The 12,030-nt window shown below is 41.3% G+C and overlaps 1 protein-coding gene across 1 annotated transcript in view; it reads left to right on the top strand.

Moving 5' to 3' along the window:
- The window catches only part of GXYLT2 (glucoside xylosyltransferase 2), a 91,187-nt gene that overhangs the window by 69,451 nt on the left and 9,706 nt on the right, over positions 1-12,030 (top strand). Inside the window, exons 4-5 of the mRNA XM_072720428.1 lie at positions 2,116-2,367; positions 3,530-3,653. Of these exons, the coding sequence (XP_072576529.1) occupies positions 2,116-2,367; positions 3,530-3,653 (376 nt within the window). The remainder of the gene's footprint in view (positions 1-2,115; positions 2,368-3,529; positions 3,654-12,030) is intronic.

Raw genomic sequence — 12,030 nt, 5'->3', positions numbered from 1 at the left:
CCTGAAAACACATTCTAGAAAGTGACTTAATCTTGCTATAACCTTATTAGCTAAAATCCAGCAATCATTAGCATTATGTCTGAAATCTCTTTGAATTTTTGACACCTATATCAAACAGTGTGCATGTTCATCAATTTTAAATATTGGGGATCCCAATGGAATATTGTCTTAGCTTGCCAAAACAAAATACAAAACAAAATACAAAATACCATAGATTGTTTGGCTTAAACCATAGAAATTTATTTTCTCACACTTCTGCAGGCTGGAAGTCAGAGATCAGGGCGCCAGCATGATACTTCCCACTCATTTTTTCTCCTTTTCCCTTTATTCCCTTTCGCTATTTTTTATATTCCCCAAATGAATGAGACCACATAATGTTTGTCCTTCTCCAATTGTAAAGTCCTTAAAATTAAAGCCCAGAAGCCAGTTACTCTGGAATTATCCCATTTATTTTATGCTGTTATCAGGCAGCTCCATAGTTGCTAATTTAATCAGTAAATTGATTTACTACTCATTAACTAGGGAACTATATTCTGAGGGACCTGTCAGGAACTAGGGAGTTTAAAAATATGTAAAATAATGGCCTTTATCCTCTGAAGAATTCAGTCTAGTATGCATATATTTCCCTGAATCTTGTCTTTGATTTGGTTCTTCTCCCTCCAAAGAATCATACTCACCTTAAGGGATTACAGGTGCATTTGACATTACATGATGGATAAATGACACGTTGTAAAGGAAATTTTATGCCTCTTCACATTAAAAAATGTATTTACATTGTAAAAAAAAAAAAAGAGATAGTTTTTTTTCAGGTTCTGGTGAAGTACCTCTTCCAGGCTTGAGATAGCTGCTTCTCATCGTTTTCTCACATGATAGAGACAGACAGCAAGTTCTCTGGCATCTCTTCTTATAAGGGCACAAATCTGTTCAGGAAAGCCCCACTCTCATGATCTAATTGAACCTTAATTGCCTTCCACAGGCCTCGTCTACAAATACTATCACACTGGGAATTAGGGTTTCAACATATGAATTTTGAAAGGACAAAGACATTCAGCCCATTGCAAGTGTTGTTATGGTATTAGGATGATGTTAGGCCAGGGATCCAGGAAAATTCAAATCCTTCCTTAATTAAGCTACCACTAAATTTTGGGAATAATAGCAAGACAAGGCAGATAACACTATCACTAAGACTTTGAGGTCTCAAACCCCAAGGCAAAACTCTGGTAAACTAAGCAGTTAGGGAAGGAGAACTCAATTGCTTTAGGCAGCTGGCTTGAATGAACTGCAGCAGAGGTTAAAAATCATAGCCCATGAACCAGGAATGGTTTTTACACTTCAAATGGTGAAAAGAAATCAGAAGATTTTGTAGCATCTGAAAAATTACATGAAATGCAAATTTTAGTGTCCATGAATACAGTTTTATTGAAACACAGCCATGCCCATTCTTTTCACATTGTTGTCACTTTTGTACTACAGTGGCAGGCTTGTATTGTGGCAACAGAGTGTTGCATTTACTCTCTGACCCTTTAGAGAAAAAGTTTGCCAATTCCGATCTACAAACAAAGCTGACCAATGACTTGTTTCGTCTATTCCCAAGACTAAATCTTAGCTGAAAATGTTATTTCAAAAAGATGTAGTCATACCCATCAACATAGAAGAAATGGTCCAGAGACAGAATATTTACTCCAAGCCTGGCATGAACTGGTCTAGAGACTATCCAATTCATGTTACCTAATGCCAGACCCACCTGTTCCAAGAAAAAACTAAGAAAGAAGGACAGATGGCTTCATTGGAGGATGCAAGTAGAAGAGAGGGCCTCCGTCCATGTGCTAATGTTGGCATTCCTTTGAGAGTTCAAACCTTAACAAATATAGTCTAGGATCCTAGAATTAAACCATTCTGAATTAAGATTTATTTTCCTTTGAGTCTCTACCCCTTGATTAAGATTTATCCCTGAAGTCAAAGGTGACAGGAGGAATGGAAACTAAGAAGGGTACCCTTTCTAGAATTCAACATTGACCAATGAAATTGGTGGCACTGTTGATGTATCAGACCACTTCCTTTGTTTCTGATTTGTTTTTGTTTTGTTTTCACCCTCTTCCCCGCAAACTCCCAAAGGTGATTTTAAAGGATGTGGATTCTCTTCTTTACGTGGACACCGATGTTCTCTTTCTGAGACCTGTCGATGACATCTGGAAGCTTCTGAGGCAATTTAACGCCACACAGCTTGCAGCCATGGCTCCTGAACATGAAATCCCCAAGATTGGCTGGTATAGCCGCTTCGCTCGGCACCCTTTCTATGGCTCTGCTGGAGTTAATTCAGGAGTCATGCTGATGAATTTAACTCGCATACGAAGTGCTCAGTTTAAGGTAAAGAAATACTTTATATTTCATGTTTAAAAATTGGGATTTTTTTTTAGGTATTTCACCAGTGATTTTCCTAGATTGTCAGTGTATTGATTCTGGAAGTAAGTGGCTTGTAGTGGGATGGAAGGAGCCAGGGAAGAGGAAAATATTTGGGAAGCTATGAAATACTTGTTCAGGAAAAGTCCAGGTGGTTATGGAATTTAAAGCTTCAGCAGTATTGTTATTCAGGAATGTTATGTTGCATTTCTAAATTCTATAATGTTTGAACTATGTTTATACCCAAAGCTTCAAAAACCATGAAAAAGTCTGTGGAATTATCCTAGGGATATAAGTATACAGAGATATTTGTACAAGGCTGCTCATGGCCTCATCTTTTATCCTAGTAAAGAACTGGAAAGAATCTAAATGAACATCATTGGAGAACTAGTCTAAAAAAATTTTTTTAAATGCATCATCCTATTAAGAATTAGATCAACCTAAAAAAAAAAAAGGAGAGAGAGAGAGAGAATTAGACCTATAAGTAAGGTAAATAAGATCTCTAAAAAGTATCAAGGAGAGGAAGTTAAAATGCAACAGAAAGCATAGTACCATAAAGGATGATCTCTTTTATGGCTTAGAAATTTCCAGAAGAATACCTAAGAGAATACCTAATTGTCAACTGTGGATATTTCTGGGAAAAGTGGAGGTGGAAATGGTAGGAGGATGGAGGAAGAATTTTTTACTTTTTAATTTTATCTTTGTATGCTGTTTGAATATTTATTCTATGAATGTGTTGCTTCTATTTCAAAAGCAAATTATGTTAAGACAAGGAAAAGGTGTTTTCCCTTACTTTAATTCTGCTATTTGTATTTTGTTCCTTCATTTCTGAGGCAAGAATTAAGCATATGAAAAAGAGGTTCAATTTGGGCATGATTTTCTGAGTAGAAACTATAGCCCCAACTACTGGTTCCTAGTCCATCAAGTATCTATGTGTTATCATCCATCTGCCAAAACTCTAAAGTCCAGCTCTAGTTTTGCATTGTCCTGTGTCTTGTGGCCAGCAGGACTCCTTGTTTGTTCGCTTCATTCCTGGGGGTTTAGGAGAACCAATTCCTCAACACCATTTCTTGGTCGACAAGATGTATTTGCTTTGCCTCAGCCGCTCTGATGGTTTTCTCTTTTCCAGAACAGCATGATTCCAACAGGCTTGGCTTGGGAGGACATGTTGTACCCTCTGTACCAGAAGTACAAGAATGCCATCACGTGGGGAGACCAGGATTTATTAAATATTATTTTTTATTTCAATCCAGGTAGGCTCCCTTGCAAGAATGCCATTTGTGTAGGAGTCCACCCACCTCGTCTCACAGAGCACATTCCAGTCTGGTCTACCATTAACTGAGCCTGAATTGTGTCTGGTGTTCCCCTATGAAGTGCGCTCTTTCATTCACCCCCTGCCCCCCAGGCTTCTGCCCCGGGGGCGGCCCTCACGCTGCTGACACAAAAGGCCAAATGTTGAAACCTCCAACACTGGACTCCATTTTTGGAGAATATCTTTTAGATTTTGCCACACCATTCTTCTAAGAAGTGTGGTCAAAATTAGTGGCAGGGCACAGAACTGAATGACAACATTATAAACTAGACATGAGGCCCTCCATGGCTAAACAATTGCTAGATTGAAAGGAATGGATTCTTGGGATCCCTACAGCTAAGTATCTTGTTCAAGGTTAAATGAGCCTAGAATAAGGGCCTAGATTCCCCAATTCATTTTTCTTTTCATCTGAGGCAAAAGAAATCTTTCTTACGTGGTTGTATCACTGATTTGGTGGAGTTGGGGGAGGGAAGGAGATGAAAATTTCTGATCTGTGTTTTTTGTTGTTGACACCTAAAACAAATAAAATTTTTTTCTTTCCTCTTTCTTTTTCTTTCTTCTTACTTAGTATTGTTAAAATCAAAACCATATTTTCTCCTCAAGAAAGATTTTTTTGGGGGAGAAAAAGCACTCGTTACCCAGACTATTCAGCTCATTTCTTTGCTTTACAAAATCCTAAAATAGAGACTATTTATAGTCAGTCTATAAAGACTTCTGCCTGTGATAACCTGTCACCCTGGAAGCACCTACTAAGTAATTGGATTTTTTTTTTAAACAAAACTCTGAGATAGGACCTAATCTCATAAGTCTTCAGATCTAGAAGGAGCAAGTCCTAGAAAAGAAAAAAAAAAAAAGCAGACTGAAACAGTTTCTGGGGGAAATCCCCAACTGCAATTCATTAGATGAAGGGAATATCTTGGCTGTTCACTGGGGGCATGTTTTATTCCATTTCCCTCTGATAATAATAGGGATGTTATGGTCTGTACCTCCTCTTTTCTCCTCCTAAGCAGGTTTTGTCTTTTTTTCTAGGTGGAGATGGATTGGTTAGGACTCTTGGCTGCATGTGAAAGACCCCCAGAGTTAGCCCAAGCACAAAGGATACTTTTTCTTTCTTTTTTTTTCTTTTTTAAGATTTTACTTATCTATTCATGAGACACACAGAGAGAGAGGCTGAGACACAGGCAGAGGGAGATACAGGCTCCCCGTGGGGAGCCCGATGCAGGACTGGATCCCAGGACCCCAGGATCGTGACCTGAGCCAAAAGCAGATGCTCAACCATTGAACCACCAGGTGTCCTCACAAGGGATACTTTTTTATTAGCAAACTGGTGTCTGCTAGAAACTGAGGCAGGAAGGCCAGCAGGCTCAGCCCATGACCTGAAGCAGGAAAGGGTAAATGATAAGGAGGCCAGGGTAGACTTGTTGTCTCCCACTGACATTGTTTCTTCTTCTCTTTGTGCCCCTCATTCTCTGCTCCTCAGGCCTCAAAGCCAAGTACCAAGGTTTCATAGTCCAGGTGCAGCCACATGGAGAGATTAACTCTATCCTCTTTCCAAATTCCCAGGGGGTGAAACCAGATGGTTCCAGCACGGGTCAGCTAGGCCAGGAGCATAAGGTGAAGAAAGAATGGCTGACATTTATTATTTACTAAGTGCCAGGTGCTGTTCTAAGCATTATCTTCTTTAATCCTTGCAACCACCCTGAGAATATAATCCCCTATAATTTTTATAGACAAAGGTACCAAGGAAAAGAGAGTTTGGTAATTTGCAGCACTGCTAATGAGTGACAGGGCAGGGTACAAATGCAGGCCTCTCTGACTTCCACCCTCTGGGTTTTGGGGAGAGGGGAAATTTTAAGAGAGAGAGAATCCTAGAGAGCTGGTGCACATCCCAAGACGTAACTCTGTACTGAATTATTTGTCCTTTAAATATTGCCTTTTCCTCTCTTATGTGGCTAAAGCTATCTTGTATAAGCCCATCTGGACATATTCCCAAATAGGAATTCTAAAGATTCGCAGTTTCCTCCCCAGAAATCCTCTTAGCCTGTTGCAGATTATTTGAGGACGTGATCAGTGAGTAAAGAATACTTGAAGGCAGTTGTAAGCAGCTTTGCAATTAGACAGGAGCCCTTGTATTTAATTGGAGCTGAAAACCAGCTGAGTTTGATGGCTTCTGTACTCCCCATCTTAAATCCATTGAGTCTTCAAATATTATCCAAGAGTTTTGAAGTTGTTATAAACCCTGGTTCTGAGCAGTCCCAATAACCAAGTTTTCTAGCTTTCGACTGGCAAGTTCTTAGGTTACTCCTTCATTGTTCTTTGTGTGACCTACATCTGATTGCCCTTTTTCATACTTTCTCCAGATACTTTATTAAACACAAGATCCTTGAACTGAAACCTATTCAATATCCTCCACATGATAAGCTTTTTCTTTGTTTATATTGTGATCATTTTCTATAAGCCAGAAAACTATTTTGAAAAAAGATTGTTCACCTTTATCCCTAGAAAGGAGAGAGGGAGTGGAGGAGGAGGAGATTGGCCCTGACATGGGACTAAATACGCTTGTTGTTATGGTCCTTTCGGTTACCATGGACGAAGAAGCAATAAACAAAAAACCTGAGCACATGTCTGGAATGGTATTACAGAGGCTACATGGCTACTACATGGTAGCCTCATGTAGTTAATAACACCACTTTTGAAAATGTGTTTAAAAGTCATTAGTTTAAGGGCACCTGAGTGGCTCAGTTGGTTAAGCATCTGCTTTCTGCTCAGGTCATGGTTTCAAGGTCCTGAGATTGAGCCCCTTATTATGCTTTCTGCTCAGTGGGGAGTTGGCCTCTCCCTCTCCATATGCTTCTCCTACAATTCCTCTCTCTCTCTCTTTTTCTCACTCTCTCTCAAATAAATAAAATATTTTTCAAAGAAGTCATTAGTTTAAAAATATTTTACAACTCTTGCCATAATTAGATAGTCCATTTCTGTGGGTGTGTAATTGCAGGACTAGGTACTAGACAAGAGGAGAGAGCTGGAGCTCAGGAGGGACATGCAGGTTGCTCAGCCCACAGGACATTTCCTGGCAGGTGAGCCAAGGTAGCTTCTTCAAGGGGTGGAGAACTGAGCTCACAATTCTACATATGAGTTTGAGTAGAGAGCAGAGTTCTGTAGAAAGGGTTGATTTGACCAGAGCCAGAAAAGCACCCTACACAGGAAGATGTGCTTGGATTAATATGTTTATGTTCCAGGGAACAAAACTCAGGCCAGCTAAGGGACCAGGGGGTGGCCCTGGGAACACATGGGTCACATCGTGCTAGACCTCTTGGGAACTTGCTCTGGGAAACTGCTAAGGACCAGAGCTGATTTCTCCATCCCTCAGAAGCTCCATGGCCCCTGCCATCCTTGCTTCTCTCCACGCCTACCTGATTCCATTCTGTCTCTCAGCATTCTGTTTACATGAGGCCCAGCCCTGAGCCAACACAACCTTACAAGCCCACAGCCAATGACAATGCATGTTAAGTAACAGCCCCCTTTGCTTCCTAATTCACATTCTTGAAGAGATAGAGAGATTTGCTTGGCCCTGTTTATGAAGTGATTCCAAACCCAGCTATAAATTAGTTCTCTTTGGATGGGAAGACTACCTATGATCTGGTCGTCAGGAGCCAGAAGAGCAAGGCCATGCAGCATCTTCCTCTCTCAGACAGGAACACCTATGTCTCTTCCTTCTTCAGGAACAATTTCCAAAAAGGTGGGCTTTGGGCAGGGAAGGAAATGAGACCAGCCAAGTATGGGTAACCAGGCAGGGTGTCCAGCCAGATAGCAACAGTAGGATTCTGCTTACAGAGAGAGAGAAGAGCTAAAACGCTCATGGAATACACATAGATTGTCATGGGTTATACAAAGAGTGTGATGGCAGGGAGTTGTGAGGGGTTTGGTGGGGCCACAGGGAGCAGGACACACAGTCACATAGGACAGCCTCTTTGGTGGCCCCCTTAGGGCCTCATTCTCATCCTGCCGGGGTCACTAGAGCCCTATATTCTGAGTGTGTAACCACACTGGATCTTCACCCTACCCAAAGCTCCCAGCATCTGGCAGCGGTGAGTGTGTTGTGGGCTTCACAGGCCCAGCTACCTAGTGTTAGGATTGTTCCCAGAAACTGGTAACATCTTCTTGTTCAGGGAGCCTGGGAGTTTCATGAGCTCTGATAGCAAAGTCAAGAGTGAAGACTATTTGTGGGATATTTGTGGGAAGGGGTTGTATCTACTTTTTGTCTCTAGTGTGCAAGGCTTAGTACCTAGAACAGAGTTGGTCTTCAGAAGTGTTGGTTGGTTGAATGCATGGATTTGAGAGGATAGAGTGACAGAGGGAAGTGAATGGAAGAGAAGGTCCACACCAGGGAAGGCGAGGAGAGGAAGGAGAGGGAGAAAGCAAGAGCAAGGAGGACACATGTGGTAGAGGAATGTGTAAGTTCCATTTACTCATTCATTCAGCAGATACTGTTTGACTGCCTACTGTGTGCCAGCCACAGTGGGGGCACATGCAGCGGACAGAACGGACAAGTGCCTATTTCCATGAAACCCACCTTCCAAATAACAGCAACTAGTTGTTACAAATCATGGGTTATAATAAATGCTATAAAGGGAATAAATGGGGGCACCTGGGGGCTCAGTCAGTTAAGTGTCTGCCTTTGGCTCAGGTCATGATCTCAGCTTCTGGGAATGGAGCCCCACCTTGGGCTCCCCACTCAGCAAGAAGCCTGCTTCTCCCACTCCCTCTTCCCTTCCCCCCACTGCTTGTGCTCACTCGTTCTCACACGCTGTCTCTTTATTTCTCAAATAAATAAAATCTCTTTTAAAAAAAAAAGGAATAAATGAGGCATCGTGAGAGATTATCAAGGCTGGAGGGAGAGAATTGCTTCCTTAGATTGTGTTATCAGGGCAGTCTTCCTGGAAAAAGTAATTGCCCTTTTGTGGGACAAGGTGCATTCCGGAAGAAGGAAGAAGAGGTTGCTGGGAAGCCTCAGGTCCAGAATGACACATTAGAGAAAGAGAACTAACAAACAAAAATTAATGATGCATCCAACAGCCTCCATTCTGTTGGTAGTGTATCAAGTGAGTAGCAAGCCTGTCTCACCAGGAAGTGAAAACAATCAGGCATGAGCTGCTCCATGATCTTAGAGAACCCGAGAGTATGAAATAATCCGAAACGTAAGGAGCAATCAATCCACATGGTACTTTGGAAATAGTTAGGAGACTCTGGAAATAAATGTAGACTCCTGAAGCAATCGCTAAGGGATTCCAGAGCCTGAGATAATCAGTTAATGAGCTTCTTTATCTATGTAAAATGGAGAGGAAAATAGCAAAGACTCAGGATTTGAAGAGGGGTTAGCTGAAAAAATATTTTAAAATAAATTGCAGTAGTTGGAGGCCTGGGGATTTGGAATTTTAAAACCACTCACCGTATTATTTCCTGAGCAGTGGAAAGTACCCTGAACATTTCCCCATGCTGTCATTTTTCACCATCAGATTTTGACAGCCCTGATAATCTTGCTTAAAATAGATCCATTTCAGAATGGTTATTGATCAGGTGCCAAAATAGCCATCATTAGTCCACTCTGCATGTTCATCAGCGGACCTCCATAGATGTCCCCTCTTTAGTCCGCCCCATGATGCTAGTGTGACCCCTCTTCTCCTTCCCCTGATTAACCAAATGGAAATTTCAAAATGTAACCCATGTAGAATTTATCTGTGAATAAAAAGACACAACTGTTATTTTTATTTATTTATTTATTTATTTTTATTTATTTATGATAGTCACAGAGAGAGAGGCAGAGGAAGAAGCAGGCTCCATATACCGGGAGCCCGACGTGGGACTCGATCTCGGGTCTCCAAGATCGCGCCCTGGGCCAAAGGCAGGCGCCAAACCGCTGTGCCACCCAGGGATCCCACAACTGTTATTTTTAACTGCCCACTCTTGATTTCCCTTTCTTTGGGTAACAGGGTTCCAGTTTTCTCAGGGGAATTTTTCTCTCCTCCCCCCCATTAGCCCCCCCCCCACCTGCTTTTGCATGCAGTCCTAGAGCCCCGTGGGCTCCTAACTCCCACTCACCCAGTCAGACCATATCCTCAGAACCTGAGTGTGGGGGGATCCAGGAGCAGAAAGTAGCCAAGGGTGCAGCATCGGCAGCAGTGCTGAAAAGCTGACATTAATTAGTGCCCATCCCTCAGAATCCAGGAGCTGCCCCTCTTCCTGACCCAGTTCAACTCTACCCCCAATTTTTTTTAACTACTCTCTCTCTTTCCAAAGGAAATTTTTTTCCTTCTTTTTTTCCCCTTCCAAGCTAGAATCCAAGTTAATAACTTGCAATCCAACATAGATTTATCTTTCTTGAATATTTTAGATCAAAGCAATCTATTTATATGACAACTTTGCTACCATTTTCTTAACCCTTTGAAGAGACTGAATTTATCCCAGCAAAACTGAATAGCTTATCTTTTGTAAAGCACACTCTGATTTCCAAACTCTTCACCATGATCCGGCCATTCTCTCCTCCTTGAATCCTCTTCCAGGCCTCCATTTTTGACTGTCAAAATCCCATCCTTAGTCTGTAAGTCTGAGTTTAAATGAAACTTTACTGAAATGTCCTCCTTTCTATGAACCCTGATTTAAAAAAAAAAACAAAAAAAAACATGTTCATCTTGACTATACTGTATACTGTCTCCCTTACAAGAGTATGAATTCCCCAAGGGCAGCAGCCAAGCCTTATCATCCAGTGACACCAATGTCTTGCATTGTGTGAATGAATACTTCTTGCAATTACATGCTCAATGTATTTTGCGTTTCTTCCTCTGAAAAATTCTGAAGGGGATTGTAAAGATGTGAATTGAATTCCATCTGGAATCCAGTTTCATATTTGAGATTCAACAGCTGGGTTTTAGCTGGTCTTCAGGAAATCGATAAACCCTGAAACTTATGAGCAAATGTTCTTAGATATACCCAGTTGTACCTTTTCAATGATAAGGTCTAAAGCTTTCATTAGATTCTGAGAAAGATCTGTGATCCATAAAAGGTTAAGAATAACTGGCCACCTGCATATCTAGAAACAACTGTGATAAAACATTTATTACCAATGTACTAGGTGTCAAGAACTATGCTAGGCTCATATTTACCTTTACTTTGTTTTATTCTTCCAGTGACTTAATGCAATAGTTCTTATAACAATAACTGGTAATTATTACAACTTACAGTTATCATATGCTTTCCATATGTCATGTACTGTTACAAATAGTTGTATTTATAAGCTCACTTAATACTCCCCAGAATCCTACTGGACAAGATATTTACAGCCCTCTGCCCCTTACAGATGGTGAAACTCAGGCTCAGAAAAATTATGCAGTTTGGCTGAGTTCATGCAAGTAGTGACAGTCCTGTATACAAACCTGGTGAGTTGACTCCAGAGCTTGCTCCCTTAGCCATTTCACTATTAGCATAATAAACCTGGAGTTCAACCCCAGATGATGTAGCTTCCTTTTACTGCTTCTAAATTAAGGTCCAGATAACCCACCAAGCGTATACAGCAATGAGGCAGTAGAAACCAACTTTGAAAATACATTCGTCTGATTTCAAAGCCTTTCTATCTCACCTTCTGTCTTAGAGTACCCTCACTGGGCATGGAGGCTGCAAAGAAAAGGAAAGGTTTCCTTTGTAATGGGGTGCTAGACCACCTGGGAAGAGGCAAAACCACTCCCCCTCCATCACTGATCTCAAATGCCACAAAGGCAGGAAGCAGACTTTCCTCTGTCCACTGTGTACATAGCAGGCACTCAGTAAATATTTGTTGATTCAATCAGTGTAGTTACAAAAACAGAGATGGATTCTAGGGCAATTCACTCAGCAGGGAACATTAGCAGGTGCTTAAGCAGGGATTACAATTGCAAATACCCAGACAGATATCATAAATGAGCAATGTGATTCACTGGGTTTCAAAAGGCCACAATTTGTCTGAGGTCAGACACAGTTTAAAAGCACACAAGCACTTTTAGATATTTTCACTCACAGAGTCCTCATGCCTATATAGTGCAGAAAAGTCACACAACTAGAAGAGGAGTTTAAATCTAGATAATGTGACTTCAGGATGAGCACTACTCTCTCCCAGCTATGGATTATATGTGGGCAAGTGTGGAAGTGAATGCAAGTGAGGGCAGCATCATGGTTGAGAGGGGTTCTCCCAAGAAAAGGAAAATCTCACAAGGTGTTTGTGACTAGGAATTGGGGGGTGACTCGGTGTCACCATGGCCCATAAAGACTGAGTGATAGAATTATTATAT

Source organism: Vulpes vulpes, chromosome 9, assembly GCF_048418805.1.
Source record: "Vulpes vulpes isolate BD-2025 chromosome 9, VulVul3, whole genome shotgun sequence".
In the NCBI taxonomy this organism is placed as follows: domain Eukaryota; kingdom Metazoa; phylum Chordata; class Mammalia; order Carnivora; family Canidae; genus Vulpes; species Vulpes vulpes.
The sequence above is the reverse complement of the archived record's forward strand: the minus strand, read 5'-3'. Positions and strand labels throughout refer to the sequence as shown.